The following is a 24,493-nucleotide window of genomic DNA, read 5'->3' as shown; positions in this document are numbered from 1 at the left end:
TTTAAAAGAATCACATCTGACAACAGTATCTGCAGAGGTTGGCCTGAACCTCTCTCCAAGCCGAAAGCAGACAGGGCTACGTTCCTGGCCCTGTTTAACAGAATCACAGAAAAAAGGGAAAGAGGCAAGGGATAAGTGATACGAACCGGCCAAACCATTTACTCATAACATTATGCAATGAATAACACGTAATGCTGGGGTGCTGTGTGGTTTCCGGGCTCTATGGCCGTGTTCTAGCAGCATTCTCTCCTGACGTTTCGCCTGCATCTGTGGCTGGCATCTTCTGAAGATGCCAGCCACAGATGCAGGCGAAACGTCAGGAGAGAATGCTGCTAGAACACGGCCATACAGCCCGGAAACCACACAGCACCCCAGTGATTCTGGCCGTGAAAGCCTTCGACAATACATTGAACACATAATGCTGTTGATCATTATACTGTAAATAGGCATGATGAATACTCCTTTATCATTAATCTTGTTGAATGAGTATTCTCTTTTGCTTTCACCTTCTTGGCTTCCCAAGAATTCCAAGAAACTCCAGTGGCCCAAGAGATTAGGAAATGTCCAACTAAAACTGCCTTCTGCCTTCTGTTTCTCTTTCTGCTTTTGTCTGCTTCTGTCTGGCAGCAGAAACCTTGGGGTGCTGCTCTGGTAAGCATTTAATTGATTTTCTTCCAGGTGATTGTGGCCCATGTGGTTGACCTTCAACGCTGAAAGATCCACCTTTCAGCCATTTCACTGATCCCAGGGCTGGACAGCTCTAATGAAGAGGGCTGCCTTCGAAGCATCCCTTCCTTTACATCTTGCCCCTCTGTCTCCACTCCCATTCCAGTTCCATTCCCATACTTTGGACACACACATCCCTGCCTCTCCAGTCCTCGGTCAACAGCTAAATAGGCAGAATGAAGCTTCTCATCTTTTCTTCAAGCTGGGCCTGTGGAATCTGGAGGCACGGCCCACTGCATTCCTCCTCAGCTTGGGTACCAGTTTCATTTATTCATCATCTCCCCTTCTCACTGGGACTCAAGGCAACTTACACATACTGAGCAGGTATGATTGACAACATGAGGCATTCAGTAACCAATGCACTAGGATTTCAGAAGTTTGGAGCCACCAGAAAGAACTGAAGCACAGCGTTAAGTATTCACAGGACCCATTAAGCAGCACAGAAATTACATACATAGGATCCTACTTAATAAGCTACATTTAGCAGTGTAGACCACAGTCCCTAATTATTTATTCAAGAACGTTTGTAGAACCATTTTGTAAGGTTGCTGGCCAAGCACCACATCCTCTCTCCATAAATGGGCTGCAAGGTGTTGACTTTCAATGAGACACAACCCTGATCCACTAGCAAGCTGTTTGTCTCTTTAAATAATAGACAAGTGAAGTTACATGAGATGCTGTACCTCTATGATGCTGAGTCTTTCCACGCTGGATCCAACATTGTACTCTGCTGCTGATTCAAGACACTGATCATCTGGAAGGAAATAAATTGTTCATGTGAACATGTGAACAATGTGAACAATGCTGTTTACAGAAAAAGATCTAGCTCCACCTATTCTTACATTTACTAATACGGTAGGAAAGAGAAAGTCACTGAATACCAATTGCTGAAGTGCAACCGGTGCGGGGGGGAGGGGGGGCTCCTCCTTCATACTGTATTTCATGGGATGATTTTGCAGGCCACAGGGAGAAACAGAATTCTGGCTTCAATGAGCCTTTGGCCTGATCCAGCAGGGATCATCTTATGACTTTCAGTCTGCAATTTTGGAATTATGCAGTACATGCTCATAATCTCTGGTTTAGAAAGTCCATGAATCACAGTAGCATAACAACTAACCATGCACATAAACTGAATGTGCAGTCAGGTAAAGGGAAGGTTGTTTCTTTCATCTTGGTTGTAAGACTATTGCTGGCAGGGGCATATCGCTGTTACAGATCAAATTTCCTTTAATGGTCATTATGTCTCTGCAAGGAACTCTTAAGGAGTGTTAGTTCCAAGGAGAAGAGCAGACGTTTAAGAGGAATTTTCTGCAGCCTCACTAAACTACAATTTCTGGGGTTCTACTGGAGAAGTTAGACTGGTATATAATAACGATTTGTGAGGAAAATAGTCTTATAGTAGACTTCAAAGACTGTGTGTTCAGCCAGAAGTTCAAGTCACAGACATCTAACAGAGTAAGTGTACAGTCTTCTCCAGTAGCACCATGCTACAACAAATAAATTACCGGGGACATCTTCAGATTCAGGAGTTTCAATCTTATCCATGAGATCGTTAGAACTCCATTTGGTGATTTCTTTTGGGAACACCTCTTCATTTTCAGACAGATCCTCTTTAAAGAGAAAGAGAGAGAGAGAGAAATAGTCATATTGATAAGCGCCAATGGAACTCTTGTCAAAAGCGCTTTGTTAACTTCTAACGACTCTAGGCTAGCAAGGGAGACATGGAGATCTGGTGCTTGTATAATCCACAGTAGACCCCAGGACAGGAATCATCAAAGAGGCTTTGAAAGAAGCAGCAGACAATGCCTTCTCAGATCAAACGTAACTCGTGAAAGGCACAGACTAAGCATACTAGCTTTGACAAGCACGTGTTAAAAACCTGCACTGCCACTGCACTTTATTCCAGACTGGTAAATGCCACTTGCTTTCTGCATGTTCCTGGCTGGTACCAGAAATCTTTCCGCCCCCAGTGTCATCTTGATGTAAAGATGCAACAAAACTTCCATATTGTCGAAGGCTTTCACGGCCGGAATCACTTGGGTGCTGTTTGGTTTCTGGGCTGTATGGCCGTGTTCTAGCAGCATTCTCTCCTGACGTTTCGCCTCTGAAAATGCCAGCCACAGATGCAGGTGAAACGTCAGGAGAGAATGCTGCTAGAAAACGGCCATACAGCCCGGAAACCACACAGCACCCAAACTTCCATAGATCAACACCATGCGGTTTGGCAAAGGTGTCCCATTTTCAGACTGTGTCAGTAATTTGGGTGCTTGGAACTAAATATGTAATAATTGTCAACTTTCTAGTGAAAGCACTTTGATCATTGAGGGGAAACCAATAATGACCCGTTTTCAGAGTTTTCCTCCAAAGTGTGTATTAAAACGTCCATTTTCCAGGAGGTGTAGAAATATCCTTCCGATACTTGCTGGGTAAGTCAGTAGATCAGTCTGAAGAATTTCTATCGAATGCTAGCTTTTGGCACTCAGGCCCCTTCCGCACACGCAAAATAATGTGTTTTCAAACCACTTTCACAACTGTTTGCAAGTGGATTTTGCTATTCCGCACAGCTTCAAAGAGCACTGAAAGAGTTTGAAAGTGCATTATTCTGCATGTGCGGAGTGAGCCAAAGTATGTGTGAATGGGGTAAATAGCAGTCGTGAGGGGCTGAGGCACCATGTGGGCGTGACATGCAAACATGGATGTCTTTTTGTCTATACAGTGTCCAAAGATATTTTGACTGCTATCTTCCCCAAAAGACTGTAAAAGATCAGATAGCAGAAAGGTGAGGGAAAACACAGAAACAGGATGTTACAAGATGCTTCTGCAAGCAGTCCTAGTATAGTCACGGTAAACAGTAAAGCAAAACATTTATGGGGGCAAAGTCTGACTCTTATTAACTACTTAATTAATGAACCAGCTAAACTATAAATTATAACATCTCAAACTGCAACCAACATTTAGCAAAGGAAGATGTTTATCCAGAATAAATTCCATAGACCATAGACCTTTAAGGCCTTACGCGGCCTGGGACCCTCGTACCTTCGGGACCGCATTACCCCATATGTCCCGGTTCGACCTCTGCGCTCGGCAGAGGCCAACTTACTGGAAGTCCCTGGCCCCTCAATGACACAGTTGGCCTCTACTCGGGCCAGGGCCTTTACGGCTCTGGCGCCGGCCTGGTGGAACACTCTCCCTACAGCTGTCCGGGCCCTGCGGGACCTTGGAGAGTTCTGCAGGGCCTGTAAGACCGAGTTGTTCCACCGGGCCTTTGGTGAGACCAGCCGCTGAGGGTGCCCCCTGCCCCTCCTTTTTGCCCCATAGGGGTCCCTCATACTATCGGGACCCAAACATATATATATGTTTCTGGGGAGGGTTTAAGCAAGGGTTTCGTGGGACACTATGTTAGGAATTAACTGTTGTTTTAATTGTATTTATGGTAATAATTTTGTGATGATTTTATGTACGATGTTTTATGCTGTACACCGCCCTGAGCCCTTCGGGGATAGGGCGGTATATTAAATTAAATAAAATAATAATAATAATAAAATAGATGAAGGCACTGATGGATTCAGATATTGTGCCTGCCAAAAGATGACTTTGATGTCTTCACATCGTCAAGCCTGGCCACCCTTCTCACACAGGAAGCAGCTCTGATAAACAATGTGCATTTTAAATCTGCAGCTAATGAATGTATCACACTGATTAATCCAATAAAGGTTTCTTCCCACTGCCTGATAATCTTCCAAGCACAGCACGCTGGGAGAAAGCGCGGTTTATCAAATCTGAAAGGAGCAGAGAAGGGTGAATTCACATTGCAAGCTTATTCCCGCAACCTAATCTAAATATTGAACTCATTTGCTAGGGGAGGCTTAATTATAGGTCTTGATGCTGCATACCAGGATCCATGAGCCGGCTTCTGATCCCACTATTTGCATTTTTAATCACGCAGGTATTAGATATTAATAATTCAGTCTGTCAGACTCCGCCAGCAAATGAGAATGTGTGGGAAGGGTTGTGACATTTTTTTTTAAATTACAGATTTAGTTCTTGATTTCTTAAGGTCTGCTGAAATAATATATATTTATACAGAAAATTAAGTTAAGATGTGGATTACTGAGTGTTTGTGTGGCTGGAAAAACACTTCATGACCACTTCCCCACGCACAAAAGGGGTTGCAGCACATCGAATTGCGGCTGTGTAATGGGCAGCATGCTTCAGACCACTCTGGTCCAAACTTTTTGTGCAGCTTTTGATCCACTATGGCCCAGTTTGCGCTATGTGGGAGATGCCCAGTTAGCTCCTTGCTTGGATCCACCCAAGGGCCAAAAGATACCTCTCTAGCTTACAGACAGGGGCTGGGCCATAATCTGCTCTCCTCTGCAAGAGAGTCCCTTCACCACCTCCCGTCCACAGGAGCTCTTGATTTATTTATTTTTTGAGCCTTTATTGGCATAGACAACAGTACAACAATAATAAAAAACGGATTAAAAAGCATATACAATACAGGTCGAAGGAAATCTACTGGCGTTTAGTAATTTCCAGGAGAAAGTCTGCCACTATCATACAGAGAGAAGGATCAGGGTTGTCCAACAAGTAGTGTAATCTAATTAAATCGGGGAGATGGGGTAAATGTAAAGGAGTAAGATTCACATACTTGGATCTGATTTCCTTGAATCTGAGACAGTGTAGTAATTGGTGGGCCAGAGATTCAACTGAGCCATCGTTACATGGGCACAATCTTTTAGACTTTTCTAGAGCTCTTGATTTGGCCTTCAAGCTGCTTAGCCATTTTTCTGGAGCACTGAGGCACCACACTGCACCGCAGGCTAACAGAAGAGGAAAAGGGCTTTGGATTTATACCTCCTCTTTTCTCTCCTGTAAGGAGACTCAAAGGGGCTTTCAATCTCCTTTCCTTTCCCCCTACAAGCCCTGTGAGGTGGGACTGAGAGAGCTCCAAAGAGCTCTGACTAGCTCAAGGTCACCGAGCTGGAGTGCACAGGCTAATCTAGTTCCCCAGATAAGCCTCCACAGCTCAAGTGGCAGAGCGGGGAATCAAACCCGGTTCTCCAGATTAGAGTGCATCTGCTCTTAAGAAGAAGAAGAAGAAGAGTTTGGATTTATATCCCCCCTTTCCCTCCTGTAGGAGACTCAAAGGGGCTTACAATCACCTTGTCCTTCCCCCCTCACAACAAACACCCTGTGAGGTGGGTGGGGCTGAGAGAGCTCCAAGAAGCTGTGACTAGCCCAAGGTCCCCCAGCCGGCGTGTGTGGGAGTGCACAGGCTAATCTGAATTCCTCAGATAAGCCTCCACAACTCAAGCGGCAGAGCTGGGAATCAAACCTGGTTCCTCCAGATCAGAGTGCACCTGCTCTTAGCCACTACGCCACTGATGCACAGATGCTTCCCAAAATTATGAGGCAGCTCGAGGCAAAGTGTCATTCAGAGTCTTTACGAGCAACACAGTGAGGAAGAGGATCGCAGCTAAGGGCCCAATTACATGACACAGTTTGGGGAGGGGTCGTGGCTTGGGGTTGGAACATCTGCTTGGCACACAGAAGGTCCCAGATTCAGTCCCCAGCCTCTGCAGCTAAAAGGATCAGGAGGTGAGCAATGTGAAAGACCTCTGCCTGAGACCCTGGAGAGCTGCCACCAGTCTGAATGGACTATATCAGGGGTCAGCAACCCGCGGCTCCGGAGCTGCATGCGGCTCTTTCATCCTCGTACTGCGGCTCCACGGGGGCAACACCAACGACGGCAAGTTGCACTTGGGATGCCGCAAGCGCGCCTCCTTCCCCTCCCTCCCTCCCTACCTACAGCGTCCTTTCCCCTTCTTCCCTCGTCTGGCGCCTGGGAAGGAGAGGAAAGGACGCCGGAGGGAGGGAGGGAGGGAGGAAGGAGAGGGTAGGGAAGGAGGCACACTCGCCGCGTCCCAAGTGCAACTTTCCATCATTGGTGTCACCGCTGTTGTCTATCCCGCCCGCTTGGCTGAAGGCAGGGCTTGGGGAGGCCGGGGGCGGGGCTTGGGGAGGCGGGGCCAAATGGCTCTTTGGGTGCTAAAGGTTGTCGACCCTGGACTATATGGACCTTGATGGGACAATGATGTCATTCAATATCAGGCGGCTTCATGTATCCTCAGATGGATTAACAAATGTGGTCTGGGAGCTCTGTGCTCCTCAGACTCACGTGGGCCCAATCTGGAGCAACCTTTTTCTAATCCTCAATTGGACCCGAGGAGCCATCAGGCTATCCAATATACCATGTGTCCAAGGTCAGATTATTGCTAGACACTATCATACCTTCCTGCCATATCAGAGAAACATCTTAATACCGTGAGTCAGGAGCAAGGATTTATGGTCCGAGACAAAGCAAAATACAAAGAAAGAAACAAATAAAAACAGTCTCAAAAAGTGATGGATGTATTTCAAACTGGAATACAGCAAGTGCGGTCAGCATTCACCCAAGATGAATGAATTTGGCAGGGAGGAGGGGGTCAGATGGCACAAATTGAATTTCTAAGTACAAAGTCAGTCACTGGAAGATTAAAGTGTACAGACCAGTGGGGGACTCCAATTTCTAGCATCTCCTGTTACTGTGGGTACTTACTTTCCATGCAGTGGTTAATGTGTAAGCCTTGGCTCTGGCCTTGGCTGTTGTGGGTTTTCCCAGCTGTGTAGCCGTGGTCTGGTAGTTTTTGCTTCTAATGCTTTGCCCACATCTATGGCTGGCATCTTCAGAGAAATGTCACAGTATGACATTTCCTAACATAAAATGTTAGGAGGAAAAATGTCCAGACCACGGCCACGCAACCCAAAAAACCCACAACAACCAGTTGATTCCAACAATATATTCTACAGCAATTGGAACATAGTATGTTCCTTTGTATATATACATTATGATTCTTTACCCAAAGAGTCTGGGGGGGAACGCCAAACAACAGGGATAATCAGATGCCCAGATAAAATCAAAATGCGATTTAATCACGGTGTGTGGCTTTGCTGAGAATCTTCTCAAAACACATTTTAATTTATATTTAAGTAAATTTATTAGCAAAATCTATACCAAGCCTTTCAGCCAAAAGCTTCCAATTTTAATGGAGAGTTATTTCAGTTTATTTCAATAAAGAAAGTGCAGATGTTTCAGTTGGACTGTGACCAAGAGATTTTGGCTAATAAAGGCTCCACTTTCAAAGACGAGTCGGTTGGGTGGATTTTTTTTCTTATGGTTATACTATGGCCAGTATTTTTTTGATACTTCAAAAATCAAACTGGATGGTGATCACAGGCAGGGACTGACCAGAGATACCTAGTGGATCCCAGCATGCCTTGCCTGTGTATAACATTCTAACTACTGTGCAAGACTATTATGGACCTCAATGATAACCTTGCTAATCTATCTGAACAGAAAGAATCGTGCATTAGAAGAAGAAGAAAAGTTTGGATTTATATCCCCCCTTTCTCTCCTGCAGGAGACTCAAAGGGGCTTACAATCTCCTTGCCCTTCCCCCCTCACAACAAACACCCTGTGAGGTAGGTGGGGCTGAGAGAGCTCCGAGAAGCTGTGACTACCCCAAGGTCACCCAGCTGGCGTGTGTGGGAGTGCACAGGCTAATCTGAATTCCCCAGATAAGCCTCCACAGCTCAGGCGGCAGAGCTGGGAATCAAACCCAGTTCCTCCAGATTAGATACATGAGCTCTTAACCTCCTACGCCACTTGCTGCTCCATTACACCAAAGAAGACAAGCTGCTGATTACAGACACAGCTTTTCTGCATTCAGCAAACGAAGCTCCTCCCATACTGTACCTCATAATGAAATGCAACATGTACTGGCTACAAGCTCACTGTACCTAGAAAACAGGGCTGACAGCACTACGAGGCAACCTGTCTAGGGCTGCAGGTTTGGGGGTGTCATACAAACACAGTAATTGCTATTTCAAAGCCATAAATTAGGGATAGAGATTCCAAAATCCCCTGAGGTTTTTTGTCAAATTATGTAGATCTTCCTTTTAAAGATGTTTGTGGATTTCTGCTTAATATCATAACATCTGCAAAGTTTATTTTGGCTCAGAATTGGAGAAGAACATGGCCCCAAAGAAGGAGGATCGATTAGAGAAATTAACAGAATGTATTTGTCTATGTAAACTATCTTATCTACCACATAGCCAAATGTCTGACAAATTTGGAAAATTGAATTAATTTTAAGTACGTATATTTGATGTCCTATAATAGTTTTGTAGTTTTTAGTTTGACTCTTAGAATTTTATTTGTATCAGTTTCATGTTTACATTTTATTAAATATTTAACCGAAATATACATATATATAAAAACCTTTATTAGGTATAGAATCCATATAACAGCCAACATTGTCCAAACAAGTATCCCATACATGAGAACCTTCGCAGGTAATCATTTCAAAGTTTCTACAAGGAACCTAGCTACAAAAGTTAAAATCTCGGAGGCGGAATTGTTTAGTAAGCTTCATGAATCTAAGTGGTGGCGGGCAGTGGAAACTAAAATACTTTCCCTGGGAAGCCTTGCAAATGCTGACTGCTCCTGAAATCTTCTCTCAATTAAAAAGGCGATTGCTAGATCAAGAGTTTCAAGTTCTGCAGGACAAGGCGAGAAGCAATTGCTCCCCCCTCTTTTTTAATATCAAATTTAAAATCAATCACATGGCAGATTATTTGAGTTTACTTCAGGAGCCCAAGCATAGATGGATAATCACTAGGGCTCAATGTAACTCCTTCCCTTGCTCTATGCTACAAGGAAGGTTCCGAAAAATCGACCTGCAAGAGCAGAAATGTCCTCATTGTACCACAGAGATTCCAACCATGGAACATATATTGCTCAACTGCCCCAAATACGAGGGATCTAGGACCAGACTTTTTGCTCTTTGTCCTGTAATCTTTAATGAATACTCTGTGGGGAAGATTACGTTTCTACTAAACAATTCCACAAGAAAATGAACACACACTTAAATTCATAGACGTAGCACAATGAGCATGAAAAGCACTCACACTAAGTAGAATGGCTGGCCAAGGAAACAAACATTTGTTGGCTTTCAATCATGGGTGCAAATCAGCTTCTGCGACTAATGTGACACAGTTTCAAAACAGAAGAGACAGTTTTTCTGTCTCACACATACGCTCTTGTGCATACACACATGTGCATAGAAGGCTCACACCCAGCCCGATTTAGCAGATGCTCTTATTTTGCTCCACCTACCATGTGCATCGAAAAACTCGTCATCCGAGCTCTCATCTGAATCTCTTGCGATGCTCTGCATCCTCCACTCCGATAAGCTATGGCGCGAGGGGCTTGCTAGGAGAAACAGACAGGATTTGTACAATAAGCCATGGGCTTCTGAAAGCAAGGCAGTCTGTGCGTATCCTTTGTGACAGAGTCACAGTTGGGTGGTCCTGCTCAAAACCCACCCCCTAAGCGTTAACACACAGCAAGCCCCCATGATGTCGGTGTGATGTCAAACTTTCCTCCTAGCGTTGTTTATTGTTTGAGATGCCACAGCATCGCGCTCAGCAATCCTCGGCTGCTACTTCCAAAGGGCAGCTATTTATAAATACTGGAAGGATGTGTAAAATCATTTCAGTTTTCAGGTTGGCAATTAGAAAAGGAAGTCATCTGGTTGTAAACATTTCCCTCCAAAGTCACTCCGACTCAAAAAAAAAATGGTGAAAACACTCTGCAAGCTTTTGTGTTGCCTGGAACTCTTCCTTGTGCCTTTGGGAGCTGCTGTTTGCAGTACCAGGAAGCTTATGTGTATTGAGGGCTATGAGCAAGTTTCCCCAGGAAAGAAACCAATGGCTTCACTGAGTTTTCAGAACAGGAAAATGGTGCGTGTGTTTGTGTGTGTGGGGAGGGAGGGAGGGAGGGGAGGGGAGGGGAGGTGGTGAGGGCTGGCATGCAAGGGAGGGGAGGGAGGGGGCCGGTATCTGGACATGGCCCACCCACCCTAGCGGAGGGAGAGGGAGGGGAGGCATGCAAGGGAAGGGAGGAGGGAGGGGAAGCATGCAAGGGAAGGGGAGGGAGGGAGGGGTGGCATGCAAGGGAGGGAGGGGGCCCGGCACCTGGACATGGCCCACCCACCCTAGCGGAGGGAGATGGAAGGGAGGCATGCAAGGGAAGGGGGGAGGGAGGGGAAGCATGCAAGGGAAGGGGAGGGAGGGAGGGAGGGAGGGAGGGGTGGCATGCAAGGGAGGGAGGGGCGGGGGGTAGTCTTAAACTTGTTCACTAAATCCTGAGTCACACTGAGCCAGATCATAAAGCCATAGAGTTTTGGTGTGTCCCCTTTTTGGCAGTGGCTCTTCCAGCACCTGTGTGGTATAGTGTGTATGTTCCTTTAAGAGATAAGTACTTAAGGACATGTAAAGAAGGGAAGTGCATGCAGCTGTTAGAGTTAGAGTCTTATAGTGTGCTTGGTTGAATTTTTAATAAAAGTTGTATTACTGAGTCTGGAGGCTTATTGTGAAGACATAACAACCTGCTTCCTGGAATACTTTATCTAGAGATACCAGAGCCAGAACCTGGGACTTTCCACATGCAGAGTTGCCACTGAACCAGACCCTACTCTCTGGGTTGGCCATTCAGATCTGCAGGGTAAGAGAGTCACCCTTGTACATCCAGCTGATTTAACTGCTTTCTATAGGGCAGTGATGACAAACCTTTTCGAGACCGAGTGCCCAAACTGCAACCCAAAACCCACTTATTTATCACAAAGTGCCAACATGGCACTTTAACCTGAATACTGAGGTTTTAGTATAGAACAGCGATTCCCAACCAAAGTTCCATGGTACCCTGGGGTGCGGTGAGCATGTCCCAGGGGTACCACGGCAATGCTGCCGGCCCCCCTCACTTTTGTGTGGTCTCCCGCCGGCACCAGCAAGGAAATGGAGGTGGCCCAGGCGGCAGGGCCTGCCGCAAGGTCAGCAGCCACTTCCTACCCCCCTAACCCCACACCTGTGCTTCCCTTCACCTTGGGAGGGGAAGGTGGGGGGTGGCAAGCAGGGGAACTGGGAGAGGAAGGTGGGGAGAGGATGGCAGGGGTACCGTGAGATCTGAAGAGTGAAGTCAAGGGTACCATGACATCAAAAAGGTTGGAAAACACTGGTATAGAAAAAACGGTTGGCTCCAAGGCGCCCGTTACTCGGGAGTAAGCTTGGTGGTAGTCGGTGGCTTTGCTTTGAAGCAACTGTGCAACTCTTCGAATGGGTGAATCACAACCCTAGGAGGGTTTACTCAGAATCAAGCCCCATTGCCAGCAACCGAGCTTACTCCCAGGTAAAGGATCACGCTTTAGTTCTTCCCATGAAAATTAGTAGGGTTTAATAGCACAATAGGGTTACCTACACTGCTTCCCCAAAACTAGGGCTCATTCCGCACATGCAGAATAATGCACTTTCAAACTGCTTTCAATGCTCTTTGAAGCTGTGTGGAATGGCAAAATCCACTTGCAAACAGTTGTGAAAGTGGTTTGAAAATGCATTATTTTGCATGTGCGGAAGGGGCCTAGGTCTTAGGTTTAGTGCTAATAATCTCCCTGAAATAATTGTACTATTATCACATGACGAACTCTGTGCGCGTGTGCCCACAGAGAGGGCTCTGAGTGCCACCCCTGGCACCTGTGCCATAGGTTCGCCACCACTGCTATAGGGGTTGCCACCGTGTGTCAGATTGCCACCAGGTGGCGAAGTCTCCTAGCTTCGAGTGATCATAAGCCCACATCCCAGTAGCGAGTGGCTTCTCCACATGGGGAGACACAACAGAGGAAGGGTCCACAGAACAGTTGCAGAATAGTTGCTGCAAGGAGCAGATTGAAGTGCAGCTCCTGTACAGGATGCTATTTTGATCATCACGGGGCTTTGTGGATCACCTTAACAAGAAGAGGTAGGATGTACGCCTGAGAATTGTCTCACGCTGCCTCTAACCTTCTTGATTATCACATGCATGGAGAGACAAACTAAACATTAGATCAGTGATGGTGAACCTTTTTGAGACCGAGTGCCCAAATTACAACCCAAAACCCACTTATTTATTGCAAGTGCCAATGCAGCAATTTAACCTGAATAACCCCCTCGAGCAGGGGCCAGCCTGCTGTAGCCTCCAGCAAGTCCCACATGCGCCGTTCTGAGCCTCTCTAGCATCTCTGCCACCTCTGCCCCCCCCCCCCCCCCCGGGCAGCAGCCACCTGGAGCACAGGCATCAGGCCTGCCAGCCGAGTCCTCCCTGCTCGCTGAGGTGCACGAACACCAAGGCTAGTCTAGATGTGGGGGGGGGGGCAATTTCCCCCCCACATGACGAACTCTGTGCGCGTGTGCCTGCAGAGAGGGCTCTGAGTGCCACCTCTGGCACCTGTGCCATAGGTTCGCCACCACTGCATTAGATGCAGTTGCATGACCTTTTCTTTTAAACTGAGAAGCGGCAGCAAGAGAGTAGCAGGAAGAAATGGGCTGCTTAACCATTTCCTTCCAGTTGGACCAATGAGTCCAGTCAAAGTCACCCTGTGCAGCCAGATTTTCTCCACACAGAAGAAGGCTTTCCCCCGCACAGGCAGCTTACAGGAGATTTTTTTGAACAGGGAAGGGGGAGGAAGAGAAACAGTTAAGGTGCTCTTCATGGCTGTTCTCCGGGCTTCTGATCGATCGAGTCATCAAACCTGAGGCTGCTTTTCAAATTAAAATAAAATCTATTCAAAGACAGAACGATGCAACTGGGCATGTTGTATCATTTAGTCCTAATAATGGTGGAAGTATTCAGGACCCTGTTAATATTTCCTTTCTCTAAAGCTGATTTTGACTTTTTAAGAAGAAGAGGAGTTGAAGAAGAAGGTAAGTCCAGTAAGGAGACTCAAAGGGGCTTACAATCTCCTTTCCCTTCCTCTCCCCACAACAGACACCTTGTGAGGTGGGTGGGGCTGAGAGAGTTCTGAAGAACTGTGACTAGCCCAAGGTCACTCAGCAGGAATGTAGGAGCGCAGAAATACATCTGGTTCACCAGATAAGCCTCCATCACTCAGGTGGAGGAGTGGGGAATCAAACCCGGTTCTCCAGATTAGAATCTACCTGCTCTTAACCACTACACCATGCTCTGTGATGGCTGGTGCTGATAAGAAAGGCACCTGGTGGGCCACTGCGAGTAGCAGAGAGCTGGACTAGATGGACTCTGGTCTGACCCAGCTGGCTTGTTCTTATGTTCTTAACAGACACCTTGTGAGGCAGGTGGGGCTGAGAGAATCCCAAAGAACTGTGACTAACCCAAGGTCACCCAGCAGGAATGTAGGAGCATGGAAACACATCTAGTCCACCAGATAAGCCTCTGCCACTCAGGTGGAGGAGTGGGGAATCGAACCCGGTTCTCCAGATTAGAATCTACCTGCTCTTAACCACTACACCACGCTCTGTGATGGCTGGTGCTGATAATAACAAGAAAATCCACACTAAATATCAACAGTCACATCTCCTGGAATAAAAACAGTGAAACGGCCAAGCTTGTTAAATTCACATCAGGCCACTAAAATACATCCCAGGGTTCATGTTTAAAAGAAACCCTACAGCACGCAAACCACTAAAAAAGGCCAAGCATGCTGGGCACCTACTTTGGGATTCTAATTTTATTAATTGTCATGTGGAAGGCCATTGAACCCCGCCCCGCCCAGATCAGCTGCAAAGCTAATTATGGCTTCAGTATTTATTTTACAGCCATTGTCTATCCCATCCCGTCCCTTTGGGAATAACGGGGCAGCATGATTGACAAGACACAGCTAGTTCGCTCTGGACTGACGTCAAAGGTCCTCACATAATAGGTGCTAAAAATAGAGCAGATAATAAATACAGGCGGGCTTGCGACAAGGGCCCCGCTTTACACCAGGGGTCTCACTCAGACAACAGAAAACTGATCAGGCTGCACACACCCACCTCCTCCTCCTAATCAGCTGGAAATCTCAGTAGTTCCTCAGCGTTGAGCGCAGTGACTTTCTGTACCTTGCTCAGGTGAAGATTAAAATACCCTCGTGACGTCTTTCCCTGACTTGAATCATTACCGTTTGCTTCTCTCACCACCTTTCCCAATTAAATGGATCCAGCTTAAAACAAAAAGGATCATTTTGCTGACATGTACGAGATGCGGAAGGCCAGGGAGGTGTCAAGAAGTGCCTGAGTCAGATGCAGAGCAATGAATCTGCCAGCTATGGCCTCTTTCAACGGGATGAGCGATGACAGGCAGGTCTGAACCTCATACAGTTTGCAATGGATATTCCAATTATTCTGTGCCAGATACATACACCACTCTGTGCAAATATCTGCAGGAGGTAAATACCCCCGGCTACTTAAGACATTGTTTCTCAAATATCTGAGCACAGACTATCGTTCTAAACTTATCCTACTTTCCCTGCTCCTAATCTAGCTATAGCCTTCATCTAAGAAACTTCCGAAATTAGGAGAGAAGGGGGGTAGTGTTTATCTACTGACAATCAAGAAGGGAGTTGAGGAGAAAAATCACCCAGTTCAAGCTCCTTAGGGTGCTTGAATGGAGATCTGGGTGGGATTTCTGAATTGTTCCTCCTTCCCACAATACTTCAGTGGTCCCCAGCTTGTTAGCTTGGAAGAGGCTGTCCCCCTTCTCTCCCAGTCAAGAGGGAATGGCTGATTATTCTAAGATAGCATTTGCTACCTGCAGTTTTTAATAATAATAATAATAATAATAATAATAATAATAATAATAATAATAATAATAATAATAATAATAAGAAGAAGAAGAAGAAGAAGAAGAAGAAGAAGAAAAAGAAGAAGAAGAAGAAAAAGAAGAGGAGGAGGAGGAGGAGGAGTTTGGATTTATATCCCCCCTTTAATAACGGCCTATATTCACGCTTGTATACCTTATGCCAATAAAGGTCTATTGTGATTGTGATATCCCCCTTTCTCTCCTGCAGGAGACTCAAAGGGGCTTACAATCTCCTTGCCCTTTCCCCCTCACAACAAACACCCTGTGAGGTGGGTGGGGCTGAGAGAGCTCCGAAAAGCTGTGACTAGCCCAAGGTCACCCAGCTGGCATGTGTGGGAGTGCACAGGCTAATCTGAATTCCCCAGATAAGCCTCCACAACTCAAGCGGCAGAGCTGGGAATCAAACCCGGTTCCTGCAGATCAGAGTGCACCTGCTCTTAGCCACTGCTCTTAGCCACTACGCCACTGCTGCATAGCCACTACGCAACTGCTGTGTTTATACTTAAATTAATAGTAAAATAAGCTGCCTAATTAAATTAAATTATATTCAATGTCCTGACCTGGTTGGCCCTTGCTAGCTCAATCATTTCAGATCTCAGAAGCTAAGCAGAATTGGTCCTGGTTAGAATTTGGATGGGAGACCACCAAGGAATACCAGAGTCACAGAGACAGGCCGTGGCAAACCACCTGCGTTAGCCTCTTGCCTGGAAAACCCTACAGGTCAGCTGCAACCTGACGGCAAAAATTATATATATAAATGGATTAATCTAATATATAAACGGATTAATCTAACCAATCAAACTATATCTATTGCTGCCCTAATTCATCTGGATTCTGCCGTGTTTCAGTCACGCTGCCAGCTACTCATTCTTGCCTGCCTGCCATGGCAATTAGAACTCCAACTCTACCTGCCGCATTTTGGAAAGAAACAGGGCAAGACCCAGATGGTGATATGAACCACAGCCATCACTGAACATACTCTGTGCTCACCCCACTGTCATCCCTATTCACACAGCAATTAAGCAATCAGTTTGACCACAGTCTGGAATAAGACAGACCACGCCACATATTGACTCCACCTGTCACTTCTCTGGAGAAGCCGCTGTCTTTAAGCACTCCATGGCCTCTCTCCACTTTCCCCTTCATTTGACATTTGCTCTATTCTTCCTGAAGCAGACTTGTGGCCCATTCCCACCACCCCCATAGAAGAATGCCAGGAGCGCGAGGAGGCCTGCAAAACTAAACAGTCTCCCCACCGCCAAGAAGCCTGTACAGCACTGAATGCAGTGGTGGGATCCAAACATTTTAGTAACAGGTTCCCATGGTGGTGGGATTCAAACTGTGGCGTAGCGCCAATGGGGCTGGGCAGGGCACGATGGGGGCGTGACCAGGCATTCCGGGGGTGGGGCATTGATGGGCGGGGCTGTGGCAAGGACGCAGCTGCTGCGCCGGTCCTTGGGCGGGAAACAAGTGCACGCAGGCGCAGGCTGCCACGCACGCCAGTGCACCTCCTGCTAGACTGCTTCAAGCTCTGCGCGCTACTGCTGAGAGGAGGGGCGTGACTAAGGCAAAAATCACGTGACCAAATCACCCATTAGTAACCCCCTCTCGGCACACACAAATAATTAGTAACCTACTCTCGGGAACCTGTGAGAACCTGCTGGATCCCACCTTTGGCTGAATGGATTTAAGCGATCCAAAAGGTCCAAAGTCCCCGCCAGCGGGCTTTTCTACTCATCACAAAATGGCAATGCGGAGCCAACCCTGCCGCACCCAACTCACCTCCTCTCTTGGAAGAGGACTTGGAAGACGTTGACCACTGCTTGGTCAGGACTCGCCCTGGCAAGGCTTCACCAGTATTGCTAGCGGCGTCCACTGCCTCAGCAGACGGGGATATGGCCTTTGTTTCCGTATCGTTGTCGCCCATAGAGTCTTTGGAAAGATGCGGCTCCGACTCGTTCTCGCTGCAGCTGAACTGGGCCATCTTCTGCGCCAGCATCAACTGGGCTTCCTTCTCCAGTTGCCGGATGTCCTCGATGGTAAGCCCGTACCATTCATCCTGCCAGCACCAAGCCTGCCGGTGGGCTCGCACCATCACCTTCCGCAGACCTGCAGAAAGATGGCAGGGCAGAATGGGCATTTTTAACTTCGCTTCCTTTACCTGGAACTCCAGGGACACTGTTCTGCAAAGACTGTCCTTGAGACTCTAGATTTGTGGCACTACTCTCCGCTTCTTTTTTGGTTCCCCGTTGAATTCCGAATCATCCTCAAGGTGTGGGTTCTGACCTTTGAGGCCTTACGCGGCCTGGGACCCTCGTACCTTCGGGACCGCATTACCCCATATGTCCCGGTTCGACCTCTGCGTTCGGCAGAGGCCAACTTACTGGAGATCCCTGGCCCCTCAATGATGTGACTGGCCTCCACTTGGGCCAGAGCCTTTACAGCTCTGGCCCCTGCCTGGTGGAACACTCTCCCTCCAGCTGTCCAGGCCCTGCAGGACCTTGGCGAATTCCGCAGGGCCTGTAAGACTGAGTTGTTCCACCGGGCCTTTGGAGAAACCAGCCCCCCCCCCCCACTATTCTATGGGTCCCCAATGTCATCAGGACCCATTACCTCCCCCCCTCCTTCTTTCTAGGAGGGTTAAGTTTAAGTTTTAGTTTAAATAAGGTTTTCGTGAGACGCCTATCTTTGGAAACAACTACTGTTTTTAAGTGTATTTATGGAAATTGTATTTATGCTGATTTTATATTTACTGTTTTATGTTGTACACCACCCAGAGCCCTTCGGGGATGGGGCGGTATATTAAATCAAATAAATAATACAATAATAATAATAATTTTTCCTGAAAAAAAAATCCTATTGCCTACAAACCACAGTTCCAAACCACATTTTAATATTGGTTTGCAAACAGGAGACAAGTCATAGGCACACGCAGAACAACGCACTTTTCAATCAACTTTCACAATTGTTTGCAAGTGGATTTTGCTATTTCGCACAGTAGAATCCAGCTGCAAAGGGCATTGAAAGTGGATTGAAAGTGCATTATTCTCCATGTGCGGAAGGGGCCGCAGTCTTTCATTTTATCCGATTTGGAAAGTCTGAAAGAGTGAAGACTTCCAAGGCTTGTTTATGGATTGACATGACATTTGAATGCCAGCTTTGCTTCCAAGCCCAAACCATGCCAGTTTAGTTTATTTTTATTTATTTATTTATTTATTATATTTATATACTGCCCTCCCCAAAGGCTCAGGGCGGTTTCCATCAACAATAAAAATTTAAAACATCGTATATATAATTTACCTAAAATACATAAAATGCTAAACTATAGATGGCTTCAGCTCTTCTTTTCCCCTTTATGAACCCACGGGAGGCCGGATGTTTTAATGGCAAGTTGACATCATCCCGGCTGGCCAAATGCCTGGCAGAACAGGTCCGTTTTACAGGCCCTGCGGAAACTTTGTAAGTCCCGCAGGGCCCTGATCTCACCTGGAAGCCTGTTCCACCAGGTAGGGGCCAGAGCCGTAAAAGCCCTGGCCCTTGTAGAGGCCAGCCGGATCGCCTTGGGGCCAGGGATCACCAGTAGGTCCGCCTCCGATGGGCCAGGTTCTCAGGATGTTTTGGGAACGCTGGACTGGTTGCGCCGGGGGAAACCACCCCCATGGCACAATGCCTACACCCAAGAGAAGGAACAGGGTAGAAATGCTCACCAACATCATGGATGAAGCGCTCGATTTTAGACTGCATCCCCCAGTATCTGAACTCCACTTTGCACAGCTTGTATGCACACATGATAGGGTATCTGCCTGGGTTGTTCTTGTGCTCTTTGATCCAGTCTTCTGACAGAGGTCCTCTTTTAGTCTTCGTCGATTGATATAGCCTGGGATCCTCTTCGGACTTGTATTCGTGTGGGGGGATGGGATCTTTAACAATGTCAATGGGATCTGAATGCAGAAGAAGCATAAGCATTTTATTGTCATTGTGCACGCACAACGAAATTTACAGCAGGATTCCTCGATGCACACAATTTCAGACTCATACCCCATCCTCACTTTCCCCTCCCTCCACCCATCCCTACACAGCCCCAAACACATCAACACGAAGCCACATCAACACCAAGAAATCAGTTTTGAAGAAAGCACAGTAAAAAAATAAACCGTAAACATCAAAACATGCTTCCAAAGTGTAGTTTTATTCTGGAAATTACAGAAGCAGAATAGCCACTTACCCTCTTTCTATATACATCAGAGGGGTCAAACTCATTTGTTATGAGGGCTGGATAGGATATAAATGTGACTTGGTCAGGCCAGGCCTGGGTGCAGGGAGGGTGACTTCCTTGGCTGTCCCCAGAACACTATGGGGGGATGTCTGGAGTTGTGAGCATGCAGTGGAGTGGGGTAGGTCCCTTGAGAGGGCTTATCAGGCCCATGAGCCAACTGAGGCAACCCCCCCTCCCAATATGGCCTGGTGAGCCTGATAAGGCCCCTTAAGGGGCTAGATCTGGTCCCTGGGCTGCAAGTTTGACAACCCTGATGTAAATGGAAGCATCAGATATTTACACTTTTCATGCAAGGCCCTCTGTTTACTTTCTCTCCAGCCAATCACCGCAGCCAAGAAAACGTGCTCCCCCTGTATTTTTCTCTCCCATTTGAATGGGGCCACTTGGCACACTACCTGTATTGCTTAATAAACCCCATTCAAAGGAGAGCCATAATGCTCGCCAGGTTTAATGTTATGCCTTCTGCCTTGTTACATGGCAGATTTAATAAGCAAGAAAAGGCTAAAAGATTGTGCCCATGTAACAATGGCTCAGTTGAATCTCTGGCCCACCAATTACTACACTGTCTCAGATTCAAGGAAATCAGATCCAAGTATGTGAATCTTACTCCTTTACATTTACCCCATCTCCCCGATTTAATTAGATTACACTACTTGTTGGACAACCCTGATCCTTCTCTCTGTATGATAGTGGCAGACTTTCTCCTGGAAATTACCAAACGCCAGTAGATTTCCTTTGACCTAACATTTATTTCCTGTTTTGTATATGCTTTTTAATCCGTTTTTTATTACTGTTGTACTGTTGTCTATGCCAATAAAGGCTTGCTTCTTCTTTCTCTCCAGCCGCCACAAACAGAGCCTCCACTCAGAGACGGCATTTTCATGCAAAGATGAACTCTCTCCGTCACATCAGACTCCAGTATCTCTTCTGAACAATGCTACATTCCAGCAGAACTAAATTGGCCATTACAATATCAATCTCCAATTATTTAAAGCACTGCCACAGAGCACAGATAAATTCAAACTAACAGGAATTGCTACAGTACAAAGATAAAGCAGATGAAATCTGCAAGGAATGCAAATTCTATCAGGGCTCCCACTCACAATCCTTGGCTCTCATTGACAAGCTCTCAGAATCACTTGTAGGTAGACAGGCTTGAAGTCTGCAAGCGGCAGCCCCAAAGCAAGATTTAAGTGCTGTTTCCAGAAGAAATGGCCCTATTGTACTAAAGGAAAGCAGCTACCTCAGGTGGTGGTGATCTAAAAAAAAAGCCCTGGTGAATAAGACCATAAGTCCATCTAGTCCAGGGGTCCACAACAGTGGTGGGATCCAAAAATTTTAGTAACAGGTTCCCATGGTGGTGGAATTCAAACTGTGGCGTAGCGCCAATGGGGCTGGGCGGGGCACGACGGAGGCGTGGCCGGGCATTCCGGGGGCGGGGCATTCCCGGGCGGGGCTGTGGCTAGGACGCAGCCGCAGCCGCAGCGCCGGTCCTTGGGCGGGAAACGAATGCACGCAGGCGCAGGCTGCCACGCACGCCGGTGCACCTCCTGCTAGACGGCTTCAAGTTCTGTGCGCAACTGCTGAGAGGAGGGGCGTAACTAAGGCAAAAATCACGTGGCAAAATCACCAATTAGTAACCCCCTCTCGGCACACACAAATCATTAGTAACCTACTCTCGGGAACCTGTAAGAACCTGCTGGATCCCACCTCTGGTCCCCAACCTTTTTGAGCCTGCGAGCACATTCAGATTTCTGACAAGGCATAGGGACATGACAACAAAATGTATGCCATGTCATGACTTGCAGCTGCAGGAGACAGAACCAGCCACAAGAAGGCTGCCACCCCATCATTTCAGTCACAAGGGGCAGATCCTCGTGTTGTGGTGGCGGATGCTGCCAAAGCAACATTTTAAAAAATCTGCACAGCCAATCAAATCCCCAATCGTCAACCAGAAGCCTTGCTGGGCAAAAGCCCTACCTGGCCCTGCCCACTTCCTAAAAACTCTGGCAGACATCAGAAAAGGTGTCAGTGGGTGCCATGGTGCCCATGGGCACCACTTTGAGGACCCCTGATCAAGTCCAGCAACCAGTATGCAAACGTCTCAGAGAAGGCCACAAACAAGAAAGCATGTTTGCTGACCGTCGCAAATGGTATTAGCATAGGGAAGTTTGTTAACTAGGCCCCTCCGTTCATCGGAGGCGGACCTACTGGTGATCCCTGGCCCTGCCGCTTATCCGGGTTGGCTTCCTACAAGGGCCAGGGCCTTTATGGTTTTCTGGCAATTCCAACCTGGTGGGAACAGGCTCAGGTGAGATCAGGGTTCTGCGGGCGGATTCTTACAAAGTTTCCGCAGGGCCTGTAAAAACGGACCTGTTCCGCCAGGCGTTTGGCCAGCCGGGATGATGTCAACTCCACCATAAGAACATCTGGCCTCCTGTGGGTATATAAAAGGGGGAGGGAGGGGTTGAAGCCATCTGTAGTCTTGCTATTTTATGTATTATTTTATGTAAATTATATATTATGATGTTTTAAACTGTTTTATTATTGATGGACACCGCCCTGAGCCTTTGGGGAGGGCGGTATATAAATATAATAAACAAACAAACAAACAAACAAACTAGGACAAGTCTATCCGGCTCAGTATTCTGTTTCCCACAGTGGCCAGGCAACTGCTTCTTGGGACCTTGGGACCAAAACCTGAAAGCCCTTCCTTGGCCCTTAACATCTGGGCCGCTAACCACCTAATGAGACTCGCCATGCCTCCCTTTACCGTGGGGAGGGAGGGACTTTATATTTTTGGAACGCTGGACGCCACCTACATCTTGAATTTAAATTCAAATCTGAACTTGAGTTTTATATTTAGTAATTATATTGGGAAATTTTATCGCTGCTTTTAAATGTTTATTTAATTATATTGCGTTTTAAATGTTGTACACCGCCCAGAGCCCTTCGGGGATGGGGCGGTATAAAAATCTAATAAATAAATAAATAAAATAAATAAAGCAACAGCCTGTAGTGCTTTGAACCTGGATATTCGGAAGAGGAGGAGGAGTTTGGATTTATACCCCACCTTTCTCTCCTGTAAGGAGACTCAACGGGGTTTACAATCTCCTTTCCCTTTCTCTCCCCACAACAGAAGCCTTGTGAGGTAGGTGGGACTGAGAGAGTTCTGAGAAAGCTGTGACTGGCCCAAGGTCACCCAGCAGAAATGCAGGAGTGCCGAAACACATCCGGTTCACCAGATAAGCCTTAGGTGGAGGAGTGGGGAATCAAACCCCGTCCTCTGGATTAGAATCCACCTGTTCTTAACCACTACACATCTGACGAAAAGGGCCATGAGCAAGGCCCAGTGAAATGAACAAGAACTATACAAGCCCATTCATTTCAGCAAGGATTCCTCAAGAGAACTTCTTTCTGGATCTTGCCTCAGGTCTTTTGTGAGAGAAAGGAGGGTCTTATGCATTTTCTGCCTCAGGCACCGAACCAGGCTGGGCTGGCCTGAGCAGCAGGGGACATGGGTTTTTTCTTGCGCATTCTTCACCAGAGCCTTTTTTGCAGCCAGAATTCTCCCATTCTTTAAGCCTCAAGTGTTATTCAAGAAGCACTTCACAATGCGGGGGGTGGGGGGGGTGGGGGGGGAGGCGGCTGTGCAAATGGAGCAGAACTAATTAATGGCTCTCTTAAAATAAACCTGTTCGCAGAAACGGGAATCAGGAGGCATTTAAATCTTAGGCTGAAAGCTTTTTAAATATCTTTGTTAATTTTCCCTGAGAATTAACTGGCCTTTAAGTTCCCAATACAGAGATGCCCACCCGCCATCGCCATCTGCACTCCACGTACGAAGCAGGCATTACTCAGCTGATGTTAATCAGTTGCACTTTGCAGTAAGTTAAAAGATCTCTGTAAGCAAGTGATGCGAGATTTTGTCCCTCTGCCTCTGTGACGGGCAGCTGACATCACGGTTTCCCCCCTCTTTGGTTGATATGGTAAGGCTGGGGTCATGCGAACGCCACAGCATCACAGAATGCCAGTGTCAATAGTTTAATATAAGAACATAAGAACTAGCCTGCTGGATCAGACCAGAGTCCATCTAGTCCAGTGGTGGCGAACCTTTGGCACTCCAGATGTTATGGACTACAATTCCCATCAGCCCCTGCCAGCATGCCCAATTGGGCATGCTGGCGGGGGCTGATGGGAATTGTAGTCCATAACATCTGGAGTGCCAAAGGTTCGCCACCACGGATCTAGTCCAGCACTCTGCTACTCGCAGTGGCCCACCAGGTGCCTTTGGGAGCTCACGTGCAGGATGTGAAAGCAATGGCCTTCTGCGGCTGCTGCTCCTGAGCACCTGGTCTGCTAAGGCATTTGCAATCTGAGATCAAGGAGGATCAAGATTGGTAGCCAGAGATCGACTTCTCCTCCATAAATCTGTCCAAGCCCACTTTAAAGCTATCCAGGTTAGTGGCCATCACCACCTCCCGTGGCAGCATATTCCAAACACCAATCACACGTTGCGTGAAGAAGTGTTTCCTTTTATTAGTCCTAATTCTTCCCCCCAGCATTTTCAATGAATTCTGGTTCTATATATTCTCTGCTTTCGTTTTAAAACAACACCATGTTCCTAGACCTCATGGATATAACAACATATCTGACAGACCTGAAAAGACAAAGCCTGATGAAAAGTCAGAAGCCCAAGGAGTAACTAAGAAGTTGGGATTTCAGCTAAGGGGTAACTTCTTGCCACTTTGCATGACCAGCCA

The 24,493-nt window shown here is 46.9% G+C and overlaps 1 protein-coding gene across 1 annotated transcript in view; it reads right to left on the bottom strand.

Annotated features, from left to right (window-relative positions):
* The window catches only part of PITPNM2 (phosphatidylinositol transfer protein membrane associated 2), a 242,925-nt gene that overhangs the window by 66,994 nt on the left and 151,438 nt on the right, over positions 1-24,493 (bottom strand). The window contains 5 exon segments of the mRNA XM_048514019.1: positions 1,410-1,480; positions 2,232-2,336; positions 9,947-10,042; positions 17,237-17,563; positions 19,162-19,395. Coding sequence (XP_048369976.1) covers positions 1,410-1,480; positions 2,232-2,336; positions 9,947-10,042; positions 17,237-17,563; positions 19,162-19,395 — 833 coding nt within the window.

This window comes from Sphaerodactylus townsendi, linkage group LG13 (genome assembly GCF_021028975.2).
Source record: "Sphaerodactylus townsendi isolate TG3544 linkage group LG13, MPM_Stown_v2.3, whole genome shotgun sequence".
Classification (NCBI taxonomy): Eukaryota; Metazoa; Chordata; class Lepidosauria; order Squamata; family Sphaerodactylidae; genus Sphaerodactylus; species Sphaerodactylus townsendi.
This window is presented reverse-complemented; position numbering and strand designations above follow the sequence as displayed.